The following is a 27,159-nucleotide window of genomic DNA, read 5'->3' on the forward strand; positions in this document are numbered from 1 at the left end:
AGCTTTTCCTGTATATACTTCAACAGAAGAATACAGGTAGGTTTTGGTTTTATTTAAGAAAAATGCAGTGGTTGCTATAATTCCAAAGTATATGCAACAGTATTCACTGGTATATACAAAATCAAATAGAATAGCACAGATTTTTAATAGTAAGTATTCTGTATGTGAAAACATTGTGTTGATGCATATTCATGATGCAGTAACATTAAAATAACGTGAATATAAGAAGCACGGAATCTGTACACATTACAGTTCCTCCAGGCACAGGCTAAGGCAAACTTGCTGAGGGGTACACTGCCTTTGGTAAAACTGGTTTGTTAAAATCCACTCAAAACTAAAAGTTACAAGAATACCAATTAAGCCATCTCCTTCAACATAGAGCAGCATTTATAGAAGCAAGATACTAATTCAAATACATTAAGATTCAACTGACATAACTCTTACTAATCAAATCAAGCAGCTCTTTGATGAGTAAAACCAGCACGTTTAGCCAGGCTGCAAAATGAACAATCCTCACAATGCACGGTAAGACATGGACATTCGTATTATTTCTTCAGACAGAGAATTTTTATGTAGAAGCAAGTTTGATGAGCAATTTTTTCCCTAGTGTGCAACAGCCCCCTGAGTATTGACCAGAGTTTTCTTCCTAGATTTTCATAGAAATAAAGTTAGAGCACATCATTAAATTTTCCATTAAATCACACATCCTTTCAATCCTATCCAGCAGAACTGCATCAACTCCAGTAGCCTTCCTTTGATACATTTGCCAGCATATTATCCACTGTTGGCCTGAAAAAAATGAAAGCACAGTGTCCACACTACCTCCTTTGGCAGCTTGCTCCAAAGGCCACTCATCCCTGCTGCTAAAGCACATGGACCACGGGCAGCTTGGAAATGCCTGATTTCAGTGCACAGCCACTGCTTTTTGTCACCCTTCTGTGCTAAAGAGCCCTTTAGAGAAGCTCATTTCTTGCAGGGCAGGCATAGCAGTGATATCCCCACACACAAATAAGCAATTTAACACTGTTAAAAAATCCAAGAAAAAGTGCTGGAATCGTTTTGTAGAACATACCCATGGTGCAATTTTTCAACAGCATTTCATGACTGGTTCTACAGCTGTAAGATTGTAAGAGTCTGGTACTGAGACCAGTTCCACCATAAATACACACACATCTGTGGGTTCCACACAGGTGAAGCCAAGTCCCTACTCATTGTAACTATGATTTATCAGACATCACCTCTCTTGGCTCTTCCACACAGCTTTGTGCTTTGAGTTCATGTGACCCGTCCATTATAAATACTGATATATTTTCAGAATTATTACTTTTGTTGAAATGGTCTTTAATTCTTGAGCATGACCCATACCTATCTCATTATACACCTCTGCAGGATAATTTATGTAAGTTAATGATGCTCAGCAACTCAGATCATCCTCTCTGGCTGTTTCACTCTCCCTGTCACTCACTATTACTCCAAACTCCATGTATCCCACAACCCCATTCAGTTAAAATTTTAATTAATTTGCCACCAATGTTATAACCTCAGAGACTGCTGAAATGCCACAAAGAAATCCATAAGAAACAGGTATTTGATGATTCTTTTGAGATATCAGTAAGTTAAGAACATTTTACCAAATGCTTTAATGACATGCTACAATCCATTCTTTCAGTAAGACTGTTGTGATGTTAAGTGGAGAGCAAGACAACACTAGAACTTCAGAACATTACACTGACAGTCACATTACAACAACAATATTACATCTTCATAGCTACCTCTATCCACCTAATACATAAATCAGTGTTCTCTATTGTATTTTAAATTTCCAATAAGATGTAGTCTTGAACTTTCAAAGCAGGTTTTTTTTTTTAGGTTTTAATTATTATTTCAGTTCTAATGAGCATTTCATTTTCATACAGGAGCTGAATGCAATCCTGTGTGCCACAAAATCCTGTGCAGGCAATGGACAATGGCAGGGAAGGCACTGCCAAGTCTTTGAGCTGAGCTCTCTGTATGTATTTCATTCATTAACAAAAGCTGTATTGCTTAGTCTGCTTTTAAAGCACCTGAAGAGAGATATTCTGGGATATCACTCGCTGTCTCTTGCAAGGTTTTCCTCCATTAATAAGTGGAAATCTTTTAAAATTTGCAATTCATCTTCTCCTTGTTAGAGCCATGGAGAAAATCTGGCTCCTGTCCCCCTATTCCAGTGCTTTTCAAGAAATGAAGCAGCCACCACCTCTCTCACCTGCCTATTGATCACCTGTTCCCTTATTCCAGCACCACTGCAGCATACTCCTTCCTTTCATTTCCAGTCCTCCCTTGAGTCTTCTTGAGCTTTTACAAATAAATAATTAAGGGGACTTTGAATCAACTGCAGCATTTGAGACCTGTGGATCAGGAAGAGGCATTTGGCCAAAGGAGATCCACAGACAGGACCTGGAGACGGAGAAGGCAACAGTGCCAAGAGGCCACCCCAAAGGACCAAGCCACCTCCAGTTCTCCTTCCTTTCCTTGCACATCAGCTCTCCCAAAGGACCAAGCCACCTCCAGTTCTCCTTCCTTTCCTTGCACATCAGCTCTCATAAACTTCTGGGTTTGTTTCTCATCTCCAGCATTCCTCTAATTTTTGATATTAGTACTGATCAAGAACAGTTTACTATTATTCTACTATTCTGTTATTACTCTACTGCGGTCTCACCAGTGCTGACACTGTCAGTATCCCTGGAAAGGTCCCTGGAATGGGACTGGAACCTTTTTACACTGGTGACCCACACCATGTACTAGTTAGTCAGCTGCTTCCCATTTTACAACTACAAATTTATTTCTATGTCAAAGCAAATCTGGAAGAATAACCCTGTTTCCAATGACCTGAAAATCCACTGCCTTCATCTATCATTGCAGCTCAGTTTTTAGACAAAAATACACACATTTAGGGTCAAGAAACTTAATGGGAATTCAGTAACTTAATTTCTTCTTTTAAGAGCTATGTCCTTGGAAAAAGTTGAGTCTCCAGTTCATCTTTTCCTCAAGCTTATCTTCTGCACAAGGACAGGAGCATGCACAGAATCCAGACAACATTAAGGCCAGTTTAGTAAGACTGAAATATCAAATCTGAATAAACTCCATGTGGAAATTAATTTAAAAACCCAGTAGTTATAACTGCCAAATGAGCGGTGGAAATGAAGCATGGGGAGGTACTGAGATGCAATCTGACTGCTTGATCCTACTACTGTCCAAAACCGAAAAAACCCACAAAGCACCCACAACCAAAACCAACAACCCAATAAAAGTTTTCAGCTACTCTGAATATACACCAAAATCAGTTCGTTTGCATAAAATTGGAGATAAATGCATCAAAACAGAGAAAAGAATTAATATTTTACCCTGCTGAGCTCAGACCCAAGACGTGCCACACCAGAAGCAGTATCTTAAACAAAAGCTTATTTATTCCTTTTGCTCCTTTATGCTATAAGCAACCTCCAGTTATTCTAATTGCAGCATCTCCTCCTGTGCTAATTCACATCATAGTGAAACCACCTCTTGTGCAGCACTGAGCCAGGGTTTACAATCACTCTCATGATTAGTAATTGCTACAGCTACTCAAATATAAGAACCACTGCTCTGACAAGCAAAGTCAAACAGCTTCTTGTTCATTCACTTGAAAAGGAGGAAAAATGAAAGGAGTGTAGTGTCTCACTTCTTGGCTTGCCCAAACTGACTGAAAAGCATGACCATACTGAACTCTGCAAAAAGGAAGGAAGCCATCAATGGTTTGGGATGTTACATTTTCAGCATGAAAAAGGGGGCAAACAGGGACAAAATTTACTGTTGGGTGAGCAAGAGTGGCACTATGCCCACGCAGAGTTTTTGTTGTTGAGGTTTGTTCACGATGTTCTTTGCATAACATGTGGAGATGACAACAAAAGGAAGGGCCTGGCAAAGAGCTTGGGGTGGCCTGGTGAGCCCCTTGTATTCATTCATGGGCACGTTTCATTACTGGGGGTGTTTCAAGGCAAAAATCCTGACTGGGCATCAATTTGAGAATGTAGGCACAGCATTAATAGATGCATAACGCCAAAGCTGTGGAGGTCTGCAGAGAGGCTGCAGACCAATTTTCTGTTGGAATTGGAAACTGGTGATAAAGAACACGGACTGAAAAAATTAATTCTTTAATAAAGTATAGGAGATTGGTTTTCTGAAGCAGGAACAGCAGCACATTCGGGCTTCAATCTCCTTAGGCAGAAACCTCACTTCTTGTACCCTTCCCTTGCCTTAAATAATGGTCCAGCAGCTATTTCTCCCAGAAACAAAACCTCCTTCACCCTCTCCATTCCAATGTGCCACTGAAAGGGAAAAGGTACAAATGCTCCCTAATTTTTCTTATTTTCCTCAGTGCTTATTTCCAGAGAAAACTGGGGGAACACTGAAAACCCCCAATATTATTAAAAACACCTCAGTCCTTTCTCAAAAGCTGTATTTAATTGGGTTTTCAGAATTCAGCATGTGGCCAATGCCTTCTAAGAATACAGGTTATTTAAAAACACATATTGTTCTATGACACACAGAGAAGTGCATGTGGAAAAGGGTCACGTGGTAGCAGAAAAGATCACATAACTTGTATTTTAGACTTTGATCTTCTCTTGGTGTCTCCCCAGGTTTCTTTCTAACACTTTTGGTATTACATAAAACCTTACCTGAATGCAAAATACAAACTCAGGAACAAAAATCTGAAAATGCTGCCACAGAAGCCAGAAGTTTTCAGGAATAAGCTACAAACACTTGCCTAGCCAGGACAGTTCACCTCCTTTCAGTCCTACTGGTTAAAAAACAAATGATAAGCATGATACTATTTAATTTCTCCCCCATACCCCTCCCCAGAAAATCTCTAGTCCCTTCTTTCATGAATCTAACATGCCTGACAATAATTCTAGAGTAACATATGAGCTGGCATATGAGTATCATAAACATTTGAAGATGCTACTGTAAAAGCACCATATTTTGTCCCAGATAAATCTCAAGAACAAACTTGGGATAAGCTGGTCACTCTCTATGGCAACTAAACCTTGCCAACATTTGCCTTCAAAATATCCCAGTCTTGCTGTGCACACCACATTTTGGGCAGCTTACTTCATCAGTGCCATCAAATACTGCATTCTTCCTACCCCTGTGTGTACAAGCTCTACAAGGACAATATGTTTACCAGATGAATGGAATTATGTTACGAGTTACTAGTATAGGATCAAAGCATTTTCTTAAAGCTGCAAAAAAGGAGCTTGGTTCAAAACATTAATTAAGTTAGGAGGGAAACACCATGAAAGAGATCCCTGGGGTTTGGTGGGAGTGGGAAGGGGAGAGAAAACTGAAACTCCAGTCTCTAAACCTTACAGTTTGGACAAGCTAATATTTGCATGGATTAACTTGGGAAGCTGTTCCTTTATCAGAGAGGAAGTCCATTGACCCAGCACAGCAGAAGTTTTAAAGCCCCAGGGCAGCAGCACTGGCCAGTTTTCCAGAAAGCAATTACTGCTCTCCACCATCCTATTTGGAAGCTGAGAGAAAACCAGGCTCTACTGTCCTGGCTTTCCATTTGTGCTGCATCGTGCAACACAGTTAATGATAAGGAGATGAGGCTTCTCATATTTGCCTGCACAACTTCACACAAGAAAAAAATAGACTTCTATTTTCATTCCATTGGCCAAATTTGTCCAAATCTCTCTTGAGTTTGTCAACTGCAAGAACATTACCATGGTCAGTGATTGAAACGGTCACTCCAGGACAGCACTGCAGCCTGATGCTTTTGACAACATCCTGTAGGAACTTTCTAAAAAGAAAACAAGCCTCACTTCAGGCCTTCTGAACTTTATTTCATGAGCATGGTCTCACCTTCATGAAGAAAGCACACACCTGTATCAACATTTTAGTAATTTCCCATTGTCAAAAATAACAGGTTTTTCCTCTTGAAAGGTGATTTAAACAGTAGGAGTATCTTCTGTAAAAACTTTTTCAAGTTTATTTTCTGTTCATTATGATTATCTTTCAGAGTTGCTAATTTTTGCTCATCCTCTTGGGAAAAAATCTAGGTCCTTACAGCTGCTGTAAGACTGACCTGATAACAAGATCTCCCAGAGCTCCATAGTATGAGTCTTCAATCTCAGTGTGAGTGCGACAGGAAGCCAGAGCATATGTACAGAATGGTCCCGTGTCTGTGAAGAACTCAATTCCCACTCCCAGTGTAAAGCAAGAGCATCTCCCAGCTGCCAGCAGTGTTTGAGCAATCCATCATTGATAGCGGTCACTGCCGAGCCCCGGAGACAGGAGCATCACCTCTGGTGAACTTCAAGTTTGCTCACTGTCTCAACAGCAACTCATGGACTATTTAAAAATCTTCCTTTTCAGGCGAGTGCTCACCGAGTGTGTTTGGTTTTTCCCCCTTTTCTTTTGCTGGAGGGAGGCATGAGACTTCTTTCCCGAGCTGTCTTATCCAGCAGCTCTGCAATAACCTTGCTTTCACAAACAAGTGAAGCAAAGTACACTGCTTTGGTTTATGGAGTGTATTTTATAAAGACATCTTAGAGAAAAGAACACCAAATCTGTGAGGGAAATGAATCTGGCCCTAAGAAAACGGCTCCAAGCAACACAGTTTGCTTCCCAGCAAATTCAGGCTTAATGCTCATGAATTATTAAATTACCACATTGGCAAGAAGCCCCGGGGGAGGATTACAGAGCTTACAGTAAGACTGTTACTGCAAACACTGGGTTTCCATGGAAACAGAAAATAGTGAAAATAACTACCTGTCATTTCTCTTGCCACATTCAAGGGAAAACCACCACAATGTTTAAGTGTTATTGAGGCTTGCAGGAGAAAGGGAGCTAAGCACCAATTACGTTCTCCTTGGCTTCTCGTGACTCTGCCACACTTGAACATTTGACACTGTCATGAGGATTTTTCTGTTATTTCCATCATAAAAGGTACATATTTACGTTCCTCAAAGGAATCCTGTCAATTAGAAAAGGTTTCTATTTCTAAAAAAAAAAAACCAAAAAGAGAGACTTTAGTCATCTAGTGCGATTCCCCAGTAACAGAGATTTTAACTAATGGAAAGCAAGGCAGACTGACCCTTCCAGGTGGCAGGTGAGGAAAGCTTTGCAGGGAAGAATTCTAATTTTGGATTACAGGTATTTTGTAGAATAAGGATTTTATCACCATCTCTACCCTAGGAGAAGCTAATGATTCTGAGGTCTGATACAGCAGCTGTCACATTTAATTCTTGCTCCACAAGAGCTTTGCACATGACAATTTCTGCCAGGAACACAGAATTGGGTTTTCAGGAGGAATTTTACCACAGAAAGAGCTCAAATGTAATAAGAGGATTCCTTATACTGGGCCTTCCCACAGACAGAAAAATACTTGGAAGTGCTTTCTCTGAGCTCACTTAGATATTTTAACAAAGCAGATTTGTCCCTTGCCCCTCAAGTGAGCAGAATCTCTTCCAACTGTGTGTGTTTATGACACATTGTCATTCGTCCTGAGCAGGAAAAGGGAAGAAGTTCCAGTGCCTGCAACTAATTGATTTCTTCCTGTTCACAACTAAAAAAATCAAAATAACCCTGTAGAAAACACTATATCCCTGCCTATTTGTACATCATATTTGATCCCCAACAGAAAAACCCCCCACTTGTGGGGGAAGGAGGGTAGTGGTGGTGAGAGACACAAAATAAGATGGATATCTGTAAAAGCTCCTGCTTTGGAATAGCTACATATTAATATTTCCATAGGAACCATGACAAATAGTAATTTTATAGGAAAGAATTAACATCTCTAATAATACCACTTACATCTCTTCCAGAACTTTCATATACAAATCCAGACAGTAGCCGTTTCTTTTGCATATACTATTAACAAGACAGGGGATAAATAGGAAAACCAAGCAAATGCAGATTCTAGAGAAAGATCCAGGGAATGAAAGTCAGCTGAAGCAACCAAAAGAGAAAATGAAAATGCATCACTCCTCCTGTGCCCTTTTCTAAAAATCTACCCACCAAAAAACCTTATCAAATACTCCACAGGTTTTATCTCCAGTGATGATGAAACCTCTAATTTTCAGAAGCTCTATATTCTATCAGAAAGGCTCTTTGTCCCAGCTGTCTGTGTGCAGCACACTTCAGAGACACACAGATTTTCCATGGTCACTGCAGCAACCAGAACAAGGCCATTGCTGTGGGCAGCAATATTCCTTAATGTTTGGTTAGCTTTTGAGGAAGTTCACCTTGAGCAGGATGAAAAGCTCACGCTATTACCATTACTATTGCTATCAATTAAATATTGCACAAAACTCAGAAAAATATTTTCCTTGAAATACTAAAGCCACACCAAACTTAAATACAGGAGGAGCTGATGCAAGATTAGCTATCCCAACACATCAGATTGCTAAAAGAGAGGTAAAAATTCAAAGATGTTTTTTTTTTCATGACTAAGCAGAAGAAAAAACTCATTAGGTGGTAAGGTTAATCCCTAGGAAAATTCTCTGAATATTAAAGAAATAATTCTCAGTGATACAAAGTTATTTTTTCCCAGCAGACAAATCATTATACTGACAGTGAATGAGATAACTTTTCTATTTGAAAATAGCTATGCTATTAAAAACATAACAAAAGGAAAATTTAGCACATATTGCACAATAAAAGTAAAATATAATTTTCTACTTCCTTACATAGCAACTGGCAATAAAGGAACATGATAATATTTTAAAGCAATTAACTGGGGATAAATGCCCACACATTGTCCCAGCACTCCCAGAGCCATTACTTGACAGAGAAACAATACACAAAAAGGATCTTCAGGTCAGTCCCAAATCCTGGGAGAGAATTCAGTCCGGCTGGTTTGACACAGTTTTTACTGTGGATCCTTCCACATTAATTAACAATTTCTCTTTCAGCTATTCAACTTCAACCATACTTATCCACCCTTTTTCTGACCTTATTAATGCCACTCTTTTTTATTTCACCTGCCCCCCCTCTCCACTCCCAGCTGCCAAACCTCCCTCTGCCCAAGGACAATCTGGTGTCTAGAACGTGCACAAGTTCTACAGCCCCGGTTATGGGGCAGGTAGGGCTGCTCTGGACAGGTGTTTCTGCATTAAGGATGCTGATCCTGCATATCAGAGCTCTGAGAGGACTCAGACCCCTTCTTGGACAGGCTTGTGGGAAACTTGCCATTGCATTTTCGGAAGTTGGCTCAGTGTTTGAAATGGAAGCTCCTGACAGTGGTAATTGTCTGCATTATGAAGTGCTACAGGAAAATTATTCAAGATGGCATGTGTGAGTACAATGTAATTTTAGCTACACTGTTCCTGCTAACATTTTTTAGCAGCTGATATACATTCCCATTGACAGTTTAAAAGTCAAAAAAACATGACTAAATGATGGTGAGACTCATGGAGCTAATGGCCGTCATCAAATACAAACACAGCTGAAGGATTCCTGCCAAATTTGTTAAGGTAACCTTCATCAGCCTGGTATAGATTTGTATTCTGACGCCTGAATCGGGAATACTGTGTCACAGACACTCCTACTACAGAAAAAGTGAAAATCAAATCCCCTACAAATTCATCATTTCTAAATCCAGTGTTTCAAACTGGTGCATTTCATTCCACTCTACCTAAACACTGTCACAAACATTTTCTTTTTACACCCTCCCCCTGCCACTCAAGTGCAGCATCATGACTTCTACAGGACCAGGTTGTACAGGTGAGTAGCAACTTGAGAAAACTCTTCTAACACTCACACACAGGTTAAACCAAACCCAGTCTGGTCATGCCCCAGAAGTTAGCTTGCTTAGAAGGACAAGGGGACACTTAAATTGATAACGATATTCTCTAATATTTTTACTCCTTTAGTATCTTAAACTATCTACACATTCGTCTGCTGATTTTTATCACAGAAAATAATTTGGTTAGAAAGTATCCCAAGATCCAGAGATTAGTTACAAATAGGAAATCACTATTTCCATTACCCCTGTAGTCACCACCAAACCCCACTGCAGAGCAGTACTAAGAGCCAAACATTGCCACTGAACATTTTTTGACTCAACCTTGAAAAATAGGGGCAGATGATTTTATGTCAGATGACTTTTGAGCAGCTGAATCCAACTATCCTGGATGGAGACCCAGAGTGTTTTTCAGCCCATAATTATGTTTCCAAACCATGTTTCTCTCCTGAGAACTGCTTTGTCAATGGTGCTAAATCCTTAAGATAAGACTTGGGACAGACTGTACTGCTCACATTTTCCCCATCATCCACCCACAAACTGAGAAGATTTCCACAAAAAACATCTTTCTGTATCACCTATTAGCAAGAGCTTTAAAGAGCAAGCTTATGTTTTTTCTCATTTTGGCTACTGCTTTTAAATTTTAACACTGAAATAGATGTTTTCGAATCCAACTCCCAGCCTTGGGTTGCAGTGGTTAGAATCCTGTCTCACCCCAAAGACATGGCAGATATTTAAAACAGACACCCCAGAGAACATCTGGTCTCTCGACAAAAGGTTGGAGCACTTTCTGTGTGAGAAATGCCCACATGGACTTCCTCAGCCACTGCCATCAACACCACCATAGGCACTCAGCACATCTTCCAAACCCTCCAGTCACGAGGAGGTCGTTGCTATAATGGGAATGGCAAAGGCTCAGTAAGTAGGAGGAGGCAGGTGGAGGAGCTTCCAGCAGAAATATGCACAACACCATTTTTCATGCATAATTACTGCTTAGGCCCCCAGATCTTCAAATTCAATCACATCAGAGTTTCTCTTTTGTTCTATTCACTCTCCATAATTAAGGATATTTCTAGATGACAATGAAATTTTAAATCCCAGTAGTGTGTAAAATAGGGTAACTGGTTGAAGATGCAGGCAGATGAAAAACATTCACATGTTTAAACATAAACTTTATAAAGAAAAAATAAGATGGAAATTTATTTATCCTTTTCCATACTCAGAAGGCTGAGAGAAGTGGGATTGTTCAGCCTGGAAAAGAGAAGACTTCAGGGTAAACTAACTGCCCCTTCCAGTACCTGAAGGAAGCCCACAAGAGAGATGGAGAGAGACTGTTTACAAGGGCTGGAGTGAGAGGACAAGAGGAAATGGCTTCACATGAGAGTGGGTTTAGATGAGACCCCAGGAAAAAATTCTGGGAGGGTGGAGAGGCCCTGGCAGAGGGTGTCCAGAGAAGCTGTGGCTGCCCCATCTCTGGAAGTGTCCAAGGCCAGGTTGGATAGGACTTGGAGCAACCTGAGATAGTGGAATGTGTCCCTGCCCATGGCAAAGAGTGGAATGAGATGGCCTTTAAGGACCCTTCCAACTCAAACCATTCTGGGATTCTATGATAGTGGACTTTTCAAGCTTATTTTCAGAAAAAAACCTGCTATCATACTTTTGAATGTGTAATTTTTCTAAGTTATGCATAATTCCATGCATTTCCTAGAAAAATAGAGTTATTATATAGGTATCTAAACCTCACTGCTTTTACTGAATTAAGTATATTTTCACCCATCAAAATCATGCTAAAACATGTAAAAAGATTTAAGTTTTTTTTTTTTCTTTTTCAGCATAAATAACACTCTGGATCACTTTGTCTACCAGTTTCCAGCTCCTTTAGAGCAGTTTCATCCAGCCTGTATCTCTTTATTATATCAAGTTTAATACTTCTCTTCTGTTGAGGCAGGAGGTGCATTCCTGTATAACAGAACAAAATTAGCTGGCTCTGATGTGATTTGTGCTTGACAAATCTGTGTAGACTTTTACTTACCATCTTGTTAGCTTCTTAGTGCTAACAAGTAGTTTATTGTTCCACGACTTTTCACATTTGTCATCAGATTGCAGCTGACCTTCTTAGGGAGATTGAGGCAAAACAGCCATTAAATACTCCAGCTATCTTGGAAACATCTGCTCATGGCTTAACGTCCCCTTTAATCTTTTCAGTTATTTCTTGATTTTGTAAAAAAAATTTTTTTGCTGGTAAAGCATTATAGAATTATTCTTTTTTTTTTTTGTCCTTGATGCCTTTTGCTAGTTGTATTTTTTCTACGAGTTTCTGTCTCTTCCCATCCCTGTTTGTGCAATTTCATTAGTCTGTCCTTTTTTATACTGCCTTCCAGACTCCACATTTCACCACAGGATATCACACAGACTTTCTGTTGTTCTCATATCATTGTTCTTTCCTTCATACTGAAACAATTTGCTTTTGTGGTCTTCAACAGTATCATTAAGAAACAGACAACTCTCAAATTTCTTTTCTCCATATCAGTTTACCTATCCCTGTTTTATCTTTATTGACCCCTTTCTTACTGAGTTCACCATCTTTACAGTAACATTTTCTTTCCTGCCTTTTTGATGTTACCCTCAACTCGGTCATTCCATGATCACTCATCCCAAGGTGTCTCACAATGGGGTATTGTTCCGGTTTGGCCAAATTTAGAAATATATCCTCTGAGAGAGGATATATCACCTGTCACCCCAAGACAGGTATAATCATTGGCTAGAATCCAAACTGGATCAATTATCACATCATTTTCCAGTAACTTCCACGTAGCAAACAAACTGAGCTATTAAAGATGAATCACAAAGATTTTGTTGCTAGACTTGTGGCTTTTGTATGCAAGAAAAAAATATCCCAAATACTTTAAAAAAGACAAATAAACTTTGATCCTTTTTCATCTGAGCCTTCAAGTTCTATTTACTTACAAGTATTACTCTTTATATTTCTGTCAGATTAAAAATGAAGTAACTTTTTCCTTGTGTTTACCTCCAGGTCTGACGTCTCTGATGGCAGTGCTGTTATTCCTGCCATCCATAGCTCCTCCCTGACATCCTTTGTCTGCTCCTCCTTTGCTGACAACCATTAAACACAGCAACATTTCTGTATTCAGAACCTGGGAACCATCTCCAACTGTATTTCAGCTGCTGCTCCAACCTACTGATTGCTAATCCACACCTGGTGCATGCTGTTACTTCAGCCCTTGAAAAACACTGCACCTTTCACCCATTCTTCACTTAACCTCCCTGGGAAATAACTCTTGGCACCAGCAGGTTCAGGGAGGTTTGTAATCCAGCACATGTCCAAGGCAGTAATGCTGAAAGCCACTCAGCCTCCAGCATGCACGGCTTGGGTAAGAAATCTATCAACCTCCAAGCCATTTCAGAAGTCAATTTGTCCCTTTCATTTAGAGTGCAGCGTGCAGAAGCCTTGCTTAGGTTTTTTACCTTAATGTACTATTTCCCGAGAGGAAGGGAAATGCTTTAAAGTAGATATAAAAACATCATTCTAAATTTGTAGCAATGTGTTTGTCTGTTTTTTGGTTTCTTCTCCAAAACAGAGCTCAGCCTCATTACACATTTCTTCCCCAGCACTCTCTGGCATGTAAGAAAATGTAAAAATTATGCTGTTTTCACTAGAGCAGACCACTGAGGCTTAATGCAAAGAGCTAAGTAATAACAACTGTTTGCACAAAAAAGCATTACTATATATATTTAAATTTGCCTGAATCACTCTTTGTGCTTTTTCTCATTATAACTATTATTTTCTTGACCTTTTTTTCATCACTGACAAAACCCTTTCCTTAAGGCTCTCCACTCAGTGTTTACATACAAACTGCAGCCCAAGACAATTCATCTCCTTTCAAAGCAACTTCTGCTGGCAGCAACTTGTCTGCCTGTCCCTTCCTCTTCCTGGCAGCTTTTCTCATCTAAATTACTTAGTATTTTACTGCTTCGCAGTAGGAGCTAGTTGTGCACATTTTTTGGCTTTGTTTTCCATTTTCACCTTTCCCTCTTAACAGTTATTTTCTGGTAATTCTCTCAAGAGAGGAATCATAGGCACGTCCTCCTAAACTACATCAGCTGGAGTGTCCACAGAGCTGCAAAGGAGGGAAGGGTCTGGAGGGGAAGCCAAAGGGGGAGTGGCTGAGGGCACTTGGTTTGTTGAGCCTGGAGGAGACTGAGGGGAGACCTCATTGGAGCCTTCAGCATCCTCCTGATGTGACCAGGGACAGCAGGGAATTTCTGGAGCTGTGTCAGGGGAGGTTTAAGCTGGATATCAGGAAATACCATCAAGTCATCAGAGCTTTCTAATATAGACCAATTTTTAGTGGGATGTACTCTGAAGAGATACAAAACTCTTATCACTCCACTCTGAACTTTCTTGGATGAACTTTATTCACATAATGATGTTCTTCCGAAGAGAGGAAAGAACATTCTGTGGTTCTTCCCTCACTTTAAAACAAGTCTAAATCTAATTGCTGAAAATTAGGAGAGTTTTGACTATGGCAGCAAGTGACTGTCAGGACATGCTTTTACCAAAACTCAGAACACTCCACAAACATGCTGTTCTTCAGATCAGACCAAGCTGCACTTGCTAAACTTCCAAGACATAAAATAAATGCTCTTCTATATACTCTGATGTTTTCAAAACATATGCTTGTAAAAGAAAAAGCCTATCTCATGTTTGCTAACACTGGTACCAATTAGTTCAGTGTACTGAGAGCACAGACATAGGAATACATGTGAGTAGTTGATGTTGAGAGCAATACAGTGATGAGAATGAGCTATTTTGTGACAGGCCTGGAAAGCAGTGAGTGGAGAAGAGTTAAAGAGGCACACAGCAATCCCTTCTCAAACCAGCCCCATAGCCTGGCCCTGTCATTAGTTGTGTTTCTTAACCAACAGCCCTAAGGAGGAAGCTATGAGACACCAAGAGCTTCAGTGATGTCTGGAGGCAAAGTCAGAAAACTAAAAAATTCAACCATTCTGTGCCTTCAACTAATTCACTAAATTTCCTATGCTAGACCAGCATTTCTGATATTCCCACATAAGGATTGCAGGGCCAGCCACTTCATGATTTATCAGCTCTGTCCTTCTAGCTGGCCCACAAGAACACCCCACGTGTTTTTCTCCAATTTATTTGCTCTGTTCACAGCTCTTTTCCTAGGAAGCTTTACAGCTATTTGACACCTTCCTACCTGATCTGTTTGCCTTCCCGGACATCGTACAAAGAAAAAAAGACATCTGTGTCCTCTCCAATGGTGTTGTAGGTGAAGCTCTTCAGGCTGAGGAAGAAGTGATGAGGCACTGGCATCCGACAGGCTTCCCCGTGCCGCTGACGGATCGTATCCACCTGATTCAAAGCAGGGAAAACCATAGGCAGCTCTTCACAAATAAAGGACACGTGACCAACTTGATCCTTTTAACTGAGAGGCTGCCTCTCCTCTCTCCATCAACTAAAAGCTTAATCTCAAATATATTCTGCCTCAGAGATAGGTGCTAGATTAAGTTTTCTTCCTCTATTTTTAACACTTCTAATTTGAATAGGTTGATGAAACTGTGATAACAAACTAGATACAAAACAAATGGTTTATGCATTGGAAATCTGATTTTATCAAGTAAACCAAGTCAATCCTATTTCTCAAATTTTGCCTTGATCCTGGTACTGAAAATGAATTATAAGATAGTACTGGGGTGGTTCCAGATGATTTCCATTTAAAGCAGATGGACTTCAAAGCATTTTTAATAACATTTGTTACATTATTTCTTTCCAGCAGCTGCAATTCATTTATAGAGGTCATTTATGTGGCTAGTAGTACAAGGGCAGTGACTGTCCCCCTGTACTGGGCACTGGTAAGGCCACACCTCAAATCCTGGGGTTTGGGCCCCTTACTCCAAAGAAGACACTGAGGTGATGGAGCTTGTGCAGAGAAGGGAACAGAGCTGGGAAAGGGTCTGGAGCACAAGTCAGATGAGGAGCAGCTGAGGGAGCTGGGAGGGCTTAGTGTGGAGAAAAGGAGGCTCAGGGGGGACCTTATTGCCCTGTGCAACTCCCTGAAAGGAGGTTGTAGCCAGGTGGGGGTTGGTCTCTTCTCTCAAGGAACGAGCAAAAGGACAAGAGAAAAATAGTCTCAAGTTGTGCTAGGGAGGTTTAGATCAGATATTAGGGAAAAATTCTTCACAGAAAGGGTTGCCAAGCACTGGAACAGGCTGTTCAGGGAAGCGGTGGAGTCACCATCCTTGGAGGGATTTAAAAGTTGTGTAGATGTAGTGCTCAGGGAGAGTTTAGTGATGGGCTTGGCATTGCTGGGGGAACATTCAGACCTAAACTTAAGGGTGTTTTTCACTCCAAAACAATCCATGACTTACAACCAGGCTTAACAGGCCAGTTTGTCCTGCAGGTATAAAAACACTTAATAAGGGTTGATAACATGAGCAACCAACCAAGCCAAATAGTTGAAAGGTTTACATTTTGAGTCAACATATCAAGACATATTTAAAGTAGTAAATGCTGGGGTGGCCAAATAAAAAAGAGTGTAAGTAAATGTATGCTTTCAGTTTTTACAGCCCTTTACATGCACTCACTCTGATCTTAACAAACAGGTAGCATGAATATCCTAAGTTCCCTATGCTCATCTCTGAATGCATAGACAGGTACATTCTAACCAAGAAAATCTTAACATTTTCAGACATACGATTCAGATTTGTACTGGTTTAAAAGGAATTTTGTTCTGGATTTTAAATAAAATCCAAAGAAATCCTCATTCTTTAAAGACAGGTACCTGTGGAAGCACAGATCTCTGTAAAGATCAAAGCCAGATTCCATGACCAGGACTGGATTATATTAGTACAGAAAGGATGTGTGAAACAGAAGCCACTAAGCCACGTGTTAGCAGGTAGAGAGGAGTCACACGGGCAGTGTGGCTTTTGATCACACTACACAAGTTGATCTTTTAAGAACAACAGTTATGAGCTCAGGAAAAGAGACCTAAATGGAATTTGAAGAAGGACCTTAGTGACTTAAATACTTAGGAATCTTCTGAGGAAGTGTTCTATGGGTAAGGACTTACCCAGTAATCTCCATCACACCTTTACCTCCATTACCATAAACTTAAAGACAAGAAAAAATTCAAATGTGGATGATATTTACCTGTGATGTGCTCTGCTGGACACTGTGTCTACTTGACAAATGCTGTGGAGATATAAAATAGCAAAATTTAAACCTTTTTGAAAGTAAGAAATATTTCCATTATATTTATGTAGCACTAGAACAGTAATTCTAAAATATGACTTTCAAAATGATTATCAACTTCTCATGGCCTTTTTTTCACAGTGTATCATCACTCACAAGACCACTTGCTTTCCTAAAGGCTTTTCTCAGCTAAGTTGGTTCTTTACCTAACTACTTGAATTTACAGGGGGTATTTACCTTAGCTTTTAAAGTAAATGGCTGTCACAATTTAGACAGAATTTCAAAAAGAAATGTTATTATAGTGTTGGAAAATTTCATTATTCTGTATAATCTCTATCTTCTCTTGCTAAATGGGAAGATACCTCACCACTAACCATCATCTCCTGGTATATTGTCTGTGAGAAGGTGCATTTGTTAAAAAACACAGGCATCTAGAAAGAAAGATGGATTTTAGACTTTTTTTTAAACTTTTTGCCCTAATAAGAAAATGAAATCCTGAAAAATGGTTAAAGACTCTTCTACAATTTCAGCTGCCCAACACCTGTAAAGAAGCATCAGTGTAAAGAGCTACATGTCTAAAAACTCAGAGGATGATGCTGTATTTAAAGCCTTTTATGCTAGAAGGAGATGTTATAATCAGAAAATGGACTGCAAGACTCACTGAAGCCATTTAATCTCCAAACAGAGATTTAAATACTAATCTAAATTGAAAAGGTTTCAGAGAGCTTTAAAAAAAATCATTAATGATTCTACCATGCCTTTCCCTGCATATCATCTTAATATTAGCATTTTAAACAGAAATATTTACACTGACACTACCACACATTAATAAATACTTTCTTCATTCGCCCCACCTCTCTCCTATTACAAACCAAACATCTTATTCTGACCAAACATTTACACTCTGTATCAGAATTAGCAGATCTGTTGACAAACACAAAGCTTCAAAGGAGGTGAAAGTAAAAGATTGTCCACAAAAAGGATGTGGCAATACTCTTCTCAAACTATGACACCGTCTTTCACACAGAACACAAATAAGATTTTTTTACCACAAAAGGAGACAGACTCTTCATAATGAGAATAAAGCAAGGAGATATTGGGGTACTGAGGAAGCTGGCAGAAGTGCTCACTGAGCCCCTTTCAATCCCTCACCAGCAGTTCTGGTTAACTGGGGAGGTCCCAGTCAAACATGAGCCAGCAGTGGGCCCAGCTAGCCAAGGACGCCCCTGTATTTGACACTGGTGACGCCACATCTCAAATCCTGTGTTCAGTTTTGGGCCCCTCACTACTGGGTTGGCTATTAGGGAAAATTTTGTCACCCAAAGTGTTGTCAAGCATGGAACAGGCTGCCCAGAGCAGTAGTGGAGTCCCTACCCCTGGATGGATTTAAAAGAAGTGTAGCTGTGCCACTTGGGGACAGGGGTTGGTGGGGGCCTTAGCAGTTCTGGGGGAATGGTTGAGGTCAAGGGTCTTAAAGGTGACCTCCAACCTAAACAATTCTATGAATGCTAAATGGCATATTTTGACATCTGTTTACATTCACAGTTATAAAAATGCCCTCTTTCACACTCTCAGTAGAAAAATAGTGCTCTAGTGCTCCATTTTTTGTCTAAATATTGCATCATCTTCTGAATGTTAAAAACCTTTAAGTTGGCTGAGTTGTCTATTGAATCTTTTTGTCACCTGCAACCACTCAGAATCATCTGGCACAGAAAAGAACAATTATTTAAGCTACTCAAGGTGTCCTGACTTCTTTTGATTAAATTAATCTCTAAATCCAAGTAAGAAAGTGAGACAGACACCCAAGCAACACAAATATGAGAGGTGGTCTGAAGAGATCCCTCAGCAAGCACTGCTGCTTACAGAGTGTACACTGAGGCAAATCTATAACAATAAGTGGTAAAAACCTCAGGTTTTAATTTTTTCCACTATCAGAAAATAAGATTTTACTAACTCTCTGCTTTTATGCTTCAGAACCAACCATGTTGTAACAATACAATCACTGACTGAGTTAATTTTACGTGCCCTTGCCTCTGGCCAGGCAAAGTGCCCAGAGGGTATGTGCCATTTTTGGGTACTTGGATGGGAGGGTGACTGAAAATAGCCAACATGGATTTATCAGGGGTACGTTATGCTGGATCAAGTGATTCCCCTGAGGTAAAATAACCAAATCAGTAGATGAGGGAAAATTAGTGGCTCTTGTTTCTCCTCTGCTCAGCAAGGCCCTCAGCACAGTCTCCCACAGCATTCCTGCACCCAAGCTGTAAAGTTACACCTGCATGGGTAGACTAAACTATTTTGTCAAAAAACCCTACAAACAGTAGGATTTTCAGGCTCCAAAGGGAGTGGTTAATGGTGTAGATTCTTCAGGGGTCTGTCCTGAGACCTATGAAGCCTTAAATTCCCAGATGATCCTAAACTGGGGGCAGCAGACTGGCAGGGTCCCACTAACGCAAGCCAAACATAAGTCAGGGGAGCACTCTGGCAGCAGGGACATTTAACAATGTACTGTTTCTGTTATCAGGAATGGAGCCAGTAGAGAATAACATTTATTCCTTTTTCCTTAGCACTCAGTAAACTACAGCTGAAACACTGCATTCAGCAAAGGACAGCGAAGCAGTGCAAGGTGTTTGAGAAGGATGGAGGGAATGCAGCATTTTGAGTCTGGAGAAGAAAAGGTTTGTAGGTGACCTGTGGCAGCCTTCCTGTAACCATGAAGTTCCCAGCACAAAGACAAAGCCAGGCTCTCCACAGAGCTGCACAGCAGCTTGGTCAAAATACTGTGGTCATCAGTTACAACACTGGATATGCCAATGTTCCAAGAAGGAAAAATACAACTCCATCAGGGCAGCCAAGCATTAGAACAGGGATCCAATCCTTTCCCTCGAAGAATTTCAACATCCAACTGGACAAAGCTCTTAGTAGCCTGGTCTGAGTTCAGTATTGACCTTGCATTGCGAGTAGAAGTTTGCCTAGACCTCTCTGAGGGCCCTTCCAACCTGAAACGCCTTTCAAGGTGATATAAAAATCAGGACTGTTAAGAAATTATCCATCTTCCTTCTAAAAAAACAAAAAAAAATCAGTTTTACCTTTATTCTTCCCAAAAGATAGTTGTCTGTAAAGGTTGTGCAAACTTTAACAGATATGACATTCAGTATAGCTGTTCTCATCAAAGTGTTTTGTGATGCTTCAACTGATTCCTTGCTATTGAAATCTAGGCCTATTGATTCTTTTCTTATCCATCATTAGGATGAAAAGATTAATTAATTCAGCTTGTGATTGCATTATAACCTCAAATCTCCTCTACAAAACCACCTAAGCTTGTAGTGTCCCAATCTGTACTTCTGAGGTAACAATTGATTGCAGGAGTTAAAACCTTACATTTCTGATTCTCCCTGGTATACTACACTTTTCATATAATTTCTTCAGTTTCTCTATATTATTTGGAATTCTGATCCTTCCCTCCACTGAAAGAATCAGAAATACCATTTCCAACTTTGTGGATTTTGTATATTTAGTAAGCAGACTCCCTATTTCAGCATCTAGTCCTTAATTAAACTTGAAGCACTATAAAATGAAGGATGACCTCAAGAAATTCAGCAAATTCATCCCTTCTCCTATTTAATCAAATTATTGACAACCATTCTCCTTTTCTTTTTTTCTTGAGTATGGGTTTTCTAATTAGCTCTGTGTTTATTTTACAGTAATTTCATCTAGAACTAATGAGCTTTGGAGAATTTAAATTTAAAAAAAAATGTTTAAAATCTTTATTTAAATCTAAATATGGCATCAGCTGCTTCTCCTCTATCCACTATACATACCTGTGTTCTGGAAATACATTGAAACTTTTAAAAATTGCTTATTCTGGACAAGTTCACACTCACTCATGTCCTTGCTGCAAGTAATTATTATTTTCTTTTATTACTACTATTATTATTATTATTATTATTATTATTATTATTATTATTATTATTATTATTATTATTATTATTATTTTCCAGCATTTTTTACAGGGAGAGAACAATTACTAGCTCCTCCTCCATCACCCATTTTTAAGGTGTGAAGATTGCTTGCCCTTTGCTGGTATTCTGGAACCTTACCCACCTTCCCAATGATTATCACTAATACATCTGATGTGGCTTCTCTAGAGATCCCAGCTGGAATGTACACAGTTCTAAATCCCCTGGAACTAAAAAGTTCTTGATAAAGTTAACATCTTACCAGAGTTTAGTGGGGCAAGAAGGACATTAAATGCCACATTATTTACTTGCATCATATGCCAGTTGGTTTACTCCAGTATAAAAACTTTCCTTTAGCTTCCCAGTACTATCAGGTTATTTATATAAAACTGTTTCTTGATACAATTGACCACATTTGCTTGTTAAACTTGAATTTTTGCATTGCCCAATTTTTCTATTTACCCATTTACGCTATTCTATTATACTTCTCTATAAAATTAGGTTCTTGTAAACTTGCTCTTGGTAACCTCAATTTCCCTTTCACTCTAATGCCTCGAGGAAAAGAAGAATTCCTAATTTATCCAACTTGGCCTGTTAGTGAGCATCTTGTGGTTTTGTTCTTAATTTACTGAAAGAGCTATCAATTCTCCTTACCTCCTTCTTCCCATCAAACCTCTTTCTCATGGTATCTTATCTACCAATATCAGTGTTGTTCTTCCTCATTCCTTTCCTAGCAATGTCTGGTAAGTGAATCCCATCATTCCCAAGTCAGTCTTAAACTGCTTTCTGCCTTAATATTCTCATCTGACCTCTTACTGGGGTTTAGAACCCAACATACACAAACCTGTTCTCTGTCAATCTGCTTTGTTAAACAGAGAACCACCAAGAAAATCACAACAAAGATTTCGTGATCTTCCTGTCCAGTTTGTGTCCAGCTGTTTTCCTTATCTAGTAGAGTTCTGGGTAACTGAATTATTTTCTTGACTATTCCTCCTTACCAATCACATTTACCATTTGAATAAAGAATAAACAGTTATGAGGTGCATTAACAGCAGCATTAATTTGAAACTATTTGTTTAGGAACTCTATTTTTTTTTAATAGGAACTCTGGTGAACTCGTGGCATTTCTCTCACACAGCTGGAAGAAATGCCTAAGCTGCAGCAGTTACACAGTCAACAGCTGTGCCTTTCATGCACCTCCTGAACTTGTCCTGAAGACACACACCCACTTCAATAACTTTATAGAAAAGCTAAACCTAATTCATCACCAGCTTTGAACATTTCTGATTTGCGAAATGACTTCAGACGTTTGTAACTTGTAACCCTTTCCACTAAAATGTGCCATCCAAGTGTTCCTGACATTCTGCAGGACTTTGTGTTCCTAAATGACAACTTCAATCCAGTGGCAACGCCAGCACTGAGCTCTGTGGCAGAATTCTGAGAACACATTTTCCCACCATTCAAAAGTAATATGTATTTTTTTAAAGCGTTCTGTCATATTGGTTAAAGTCACAAACATTGTCATAGGGAAAGCACAGCTTGCTTTCCTTCAGGAGCAAAGCAACAATTCCTGACAAATACTGTGCATCCTGCAGCCACTGGCATTTAGCTTCAGAATGAGTAATGTGGAGAAGCAGGATGTGCAAGGCCTCAGAGCACAACAGTTCTGCCAAAGAGATGAATTCAGCATCACCCAGCAGTCACAGATACACTTAGCAATGAAACATGAGAGCTGAAAAAGAGGCTCAAATTTAACAACTTACAATTTATCAAGAAGAGCAGTGCTAAGTCTAATGACTGAGTAAAAAAATGCTTGAATCTGTTGTCACAGAGAGAAAAGTCTGATGTGCTACCTCACCCATTGCTCTGCTAATGAGTGTTTTCTATGTTACATTTAACATCTTACAATCCTGAAAATACAAGAAAGCAATTTTGCTCTCACAACTATTCCTGCAAGATTATTCTATAATGTAAAACCCGTTGCTCATTTGAGAATCCATGAAGTATTTCATCACAAGCAAGGAGGATTCTCTCCCTGAGTTTTTGTTAAATAATACAAATGATCCCCCAACCACATTAAAAATAACCCTAAAACAACCTAAGTCACCAACATACCCTTCCCTCATTTTTTACTAAATTCAAGTTTAAAAAAGTAACAGGTTTTCAGCTGCTTTGGTTCCTGAAATTGCCTTCTGACTGTGAAGAGATGTGATTAGACAGCACTGTCCTCTTGCATCTACAGATGCCGGCAGCAGTGAAGTGTGAAGTGAGTAATGGTGGTGTCCTGAGCCCAGCCCAGAATGGAGCAGCACAGTCACAGGACTAAGGGGTGACACAATTAGGCTGCTCTGGCAATAAATATTGCCTACTTGCAGTATTCCAAGAATTCAGAGTAAAAAAATGTGCAGAATAAACCTCAGAGTAATAAACCAATCCTTAGTTAGCAACTAATCTCACACTCTGAGTCTTCACTGATTGAATTTGGTAGCGAGTTATTTCCATGCTGTACTGAAGGAAAACTCTGCTGTACTGGCACCAAACTCTCCTCAGACCATGGAAAATCAGGAACAAACTTTAAAAGTTAGCTCTATAGACTGGTGTACTTTCATATTTCTTATGCAACACTTTTTATTTCTTTCCATGAAATCCACTGTTACATGGTGCAAATAATCCAAACCAGCAACAGCACCCAGCCTGTTTACAAAACATGTCTTTGGTTTAAGGAAAAGTTATATCTTGCACACCAAAACCCATCACCAAGCCATGGACCTCTCTGCTCCTAATCTGAAATAGCTGAAAGTCAAAACTGTTTTAAAATAGGAAATTAAAAGCTTCCTAGAAGTGAGTGACACTGTAACAGCATTACGTAGAAAACACTCTATTTTCTTTGGAAGATATAAAGTGAAGAAGTTGTATAAAATAATTGCTGAGGGGTTTTTATTTGGGTTGTTTGGGGCTTTCTTTTTTGGATAAAACAGACTCTGAGGAAGGGTTTTCATTCACTTTCCTGAATTTTACATGCTGCTTACCTGCTGAACATTACATGCTGTTTCTCCCTCTACAGTTACATCACAACACAACCAAAATTATCTGTATTAGTCCTACTAACAGAGAATCCAAACACAGTTAAGTTGTAACATGCATCAGTGACTTTACAGTTCGTTAATGGCACAATTCACATTTCCAAAACAACTTCAACTTCATTAGGTACCAACAGGACTGTACAAGTGACTAATCATGACAGAATTTGGAACTCACTCCAGTGAAGGAATTATACTACTTTACCTGAAAATCCAAATATTTTTATTCAAATGCACATCATGTTTTCTAAGGAGCACTGACATAAAACAGGGATGGTCTTAATGCTCAAGGATTAATTTTGCTTAAATTAACTTATCACTAGTCTCCCTCCTCTCTGCCCTTTTTTTGTGAGCTCAAAAAGCCTTTGTAGCAGGGCAAAGATGTTTATTATCTATGCAACCACTAAATCCAGACTTTTCACTTAGGTATTCTTCATCTGCAGATCTGCTGAAAGAATCAAATAGTGGCTCTCATGGACTTTCTGGGCTCAGAGAACCTTCCAAGAGTAACACTGTGTTAGTTTGTTAATTGAACTTAAAATGTATCAAAGCATGCCACTGCTTAGGGCACTCAGGCTACCAGAGACACAGTGCTGGTGGTCAGGGTGCAAATGAAGAAGACATTTAGGTTACAACACCATTTTAAACAAGAAAACATGGAAGAGTAAAGAATAAAAACATTTTCTCTTCTTTCCCTCCCACAGTGAAAACTCAGAGCAATCTCCCACAGAATTTCTTACCATTTTATAAAGGTCTGAAACACTGATCTGATCTGAATCCACAACCTCAAAGTCCTTCCGAGGAACTAAGTCAAGGCCCAAATGTCTGGAAGAAAAGGAAGGAGCAGTGTCAGTGAGGTACATGAATGTTCACCAGCACCTCCTGCATGTGCCTCCTCCATGGCAGGGACATGGAATTAGTCAACTATTCCAGTCTGACTGCAATTGTTAACCATTAAACATGTAACCCTTCTAAGGAAAATTTAATGCAAATATCAAAAAATCCCTCTACAAACCTGTTATTTTTTGTTCCCTGACTTCAGTGGAGCTCTGGCAATTAATGCAGGGGAAGCTTTTGGCCAATATGTTGGTGCAGTACCCAAAAAGAGTTAATTTTGTACATGGAAATGCAGCAGGTAAAGAAAGTTCGTACTCAGGTTTCTGCTGCAGTATTTGAGTAAGATCCTCCACTACATAATGAAAAACTTCCATTAATAGCCCTGTTCAAATGTGCCAACAGATCCTGAGCCTTGGGAAGCTGCTTTGATATTCCTGGTGTTCATAAAACTTCACCCCCAACTTTATTACTGTGGAAACATAGTATTTTTTTAATAACAAACAATAACTACAATTACAATAATCTTAATCCTATTTGTAACACACACAAAATATTTTTAATTATTCTGAACAGAATTAATATTTTGGTTCAAATCAAATATATAAACTGATAAAAAAAGAATACCAGTGTAAAGATGACTGGTTAAGGAATTCAGCTGTAAAGAAGGCAGTGCAGGTCATGGCTTCACATGAGTAGCAGACAGAATAAGATATTCTTCATCCAGACAAATAAATGACAACTGTTAATGATTAATTAATAACTGTAGACTGCAGAACAAGACAACTTTAAAAGTGACAAAACCCAAGTTTTGCTCCATAGATCTTCAGTTTCTGAGGCAGAGAGAGTTCTGAGCATTACAATAAAAAGGTACACTAAACACACATTAGGAGTAAATTTGAAAAAAAAACAACACATGAATTAACCATTTTCCTGCTTCTGCCTTATGTAACTTTGATACTTCACTTCTAGACATTTCATATTGAAATTCTTGATAGTCTTAAAAAAAAAACCAAAACAACAACTTCAGAAGAGGTGCCCTCACCAACTACCTTGGCACACCTTTTGTAATGAACTATAAAAGAAAAGCAAAAGTCAATTTAATTTTGTAATCAGAGAGGGAAACATTCTGCACAGACTTGTTCCTGATGGCAAATGAAAAATTTTATTGAGAAAAACCTCTCTGGTACTGCAGAGTAATTGTGTGGAGCAATAACAGAAGGCTCCAGGCAATCCAGTGTCTCTTTCTGAGCAATTGGCTTAAAACAACAGCCAGGGAGAAGCAGCTCACCAGGAGGAAGCTCAGCTACCTTTGCTCACCACAGCACTTTTAAATGTTACCCAGAAGTTTCCAAACTCCGTAATTCTTTTTTGAAACTCAGCCTAATCAGGTTTTCCTTCTTTATTTATATCCCTAAGCCATCACACCTCAAAAATATAGCTCAGCCCTGTTCACTTGCCCTGGCAGCACTGTATGGTCACTGAAACATCCTACTGAGAAACTGGAATTTCCAGTTTCTCAGTTCTTTGCTAAAATCAATTATCTTTTCAATGGAAAAAAGGGAACAGCTTTCCTTCTTCAATGCAGTTTCATGTCAAATACCAAATTCTAAGTTCTAATGCCACATTGTGAAAGTGATAGTTTCACACTTTGTTTTGATTAAACCTATCAAACACAAGTCATCTGCGACCCAGGACCAGTACCTGAAAACTGCAGCTGCAAAAATGAAAATGACTATTTACCAAATGAAAAAGATTAAAATAAGGACACACTAGGTAATCCTTACCTGCAGCTGCCAGTTGAGCCTACTTATCACACAAAGTCAAAAAATATAATACCAAAAAATGGTAAAATCAGTAAGAGATCACTGCAAAGGTTTTTTTTAAAAAATGTTAATGCTCATCAAATTCATTCACAGAAGCTTTTCTGAAAGTGAGTATCTAAACAGCATCCAAAATACCCTGTCATTCACGTGTGTGCACACTCCCACCCCTGAAGTACATTGATAAAGGAGGGATTTCCCCTCAGCACACAGATATGAACAAATTATTCCCCACTATCAAAGCCACTTGTGTGTGCACTGCAGTTGCAGGGCAGTCACAGAGCTCTGTTAAAGTTGCCCAGGAACACCTGGCCAAGCCAATCCCAGCCTGACAAGGTTCTGTTCGCATCATTTCAGCTCTCTGGAGAGCTGGGGTGAAGCAGTGCCTGCACTCATTACTCAGAACGTGACAAGTGTATTATCTTCTGCTTAATAATGTTCAACACAACTGCAGCAGCATCCC

At 39.3% G+C, this 27,159-nt stretch overlaps 1 protein-coding gene across 5 annotated transcripts in view; it reads right to left on the reverse strand.

The window, feature by feature from the left end:
- Positions 1 to 27,159, reverse strand: part of DOCK3 (dedicator of cytokinesis 3) — a 192,326-nt gene that overhangs the window by 92,612 nt on the left and 72,555 nt on the right. For 4 of the 5 annotated variants that reach the window (XM_069027878.1, XM_069027877.1, XM_069027876.1 and 1 more), the window contains exons 7-9: positions 24,780 to 24,864; positions 16,959 to 17,000; positions 15,007 to 15,161 (exon numbers count right to left, since the gene is read on the reverse strand). In XM_069027878.1, coding sequence (XP_068883979.1) covers positions 15,007 to 15,161; positions 16,959 to 17,000; positions 24,780 to 24,864 — 282 coding nt within the window. Of the gene's footprint in view, positions 1 to 12,794; positions 12,889 to 15,006; positions 15,162 to 16,958; positions 17,001 to 24,779; positions 24,865 to 27,159 lie in introns of those variants that run through there. The other variant, XM_069027879.1, reaches the window with a different exon arrangement.

This window comes from Aphelocoma coerulescens, chromosome 12 (assembly GCF_041296385.1).
Source record: "Aphelocoma coerulescens isolate FSJ_1873_10779 chromosome 12, UR_Acoe_1.0, whole genome shotgun sequence".
Classification (NCBI taxonomy): domain Eukaryota; kingdom Metazoa; phylum Chordata; class Aves; order Passeriformes; family Corvidae; genus Aphelocoma; species Aphelocoma coerulescens.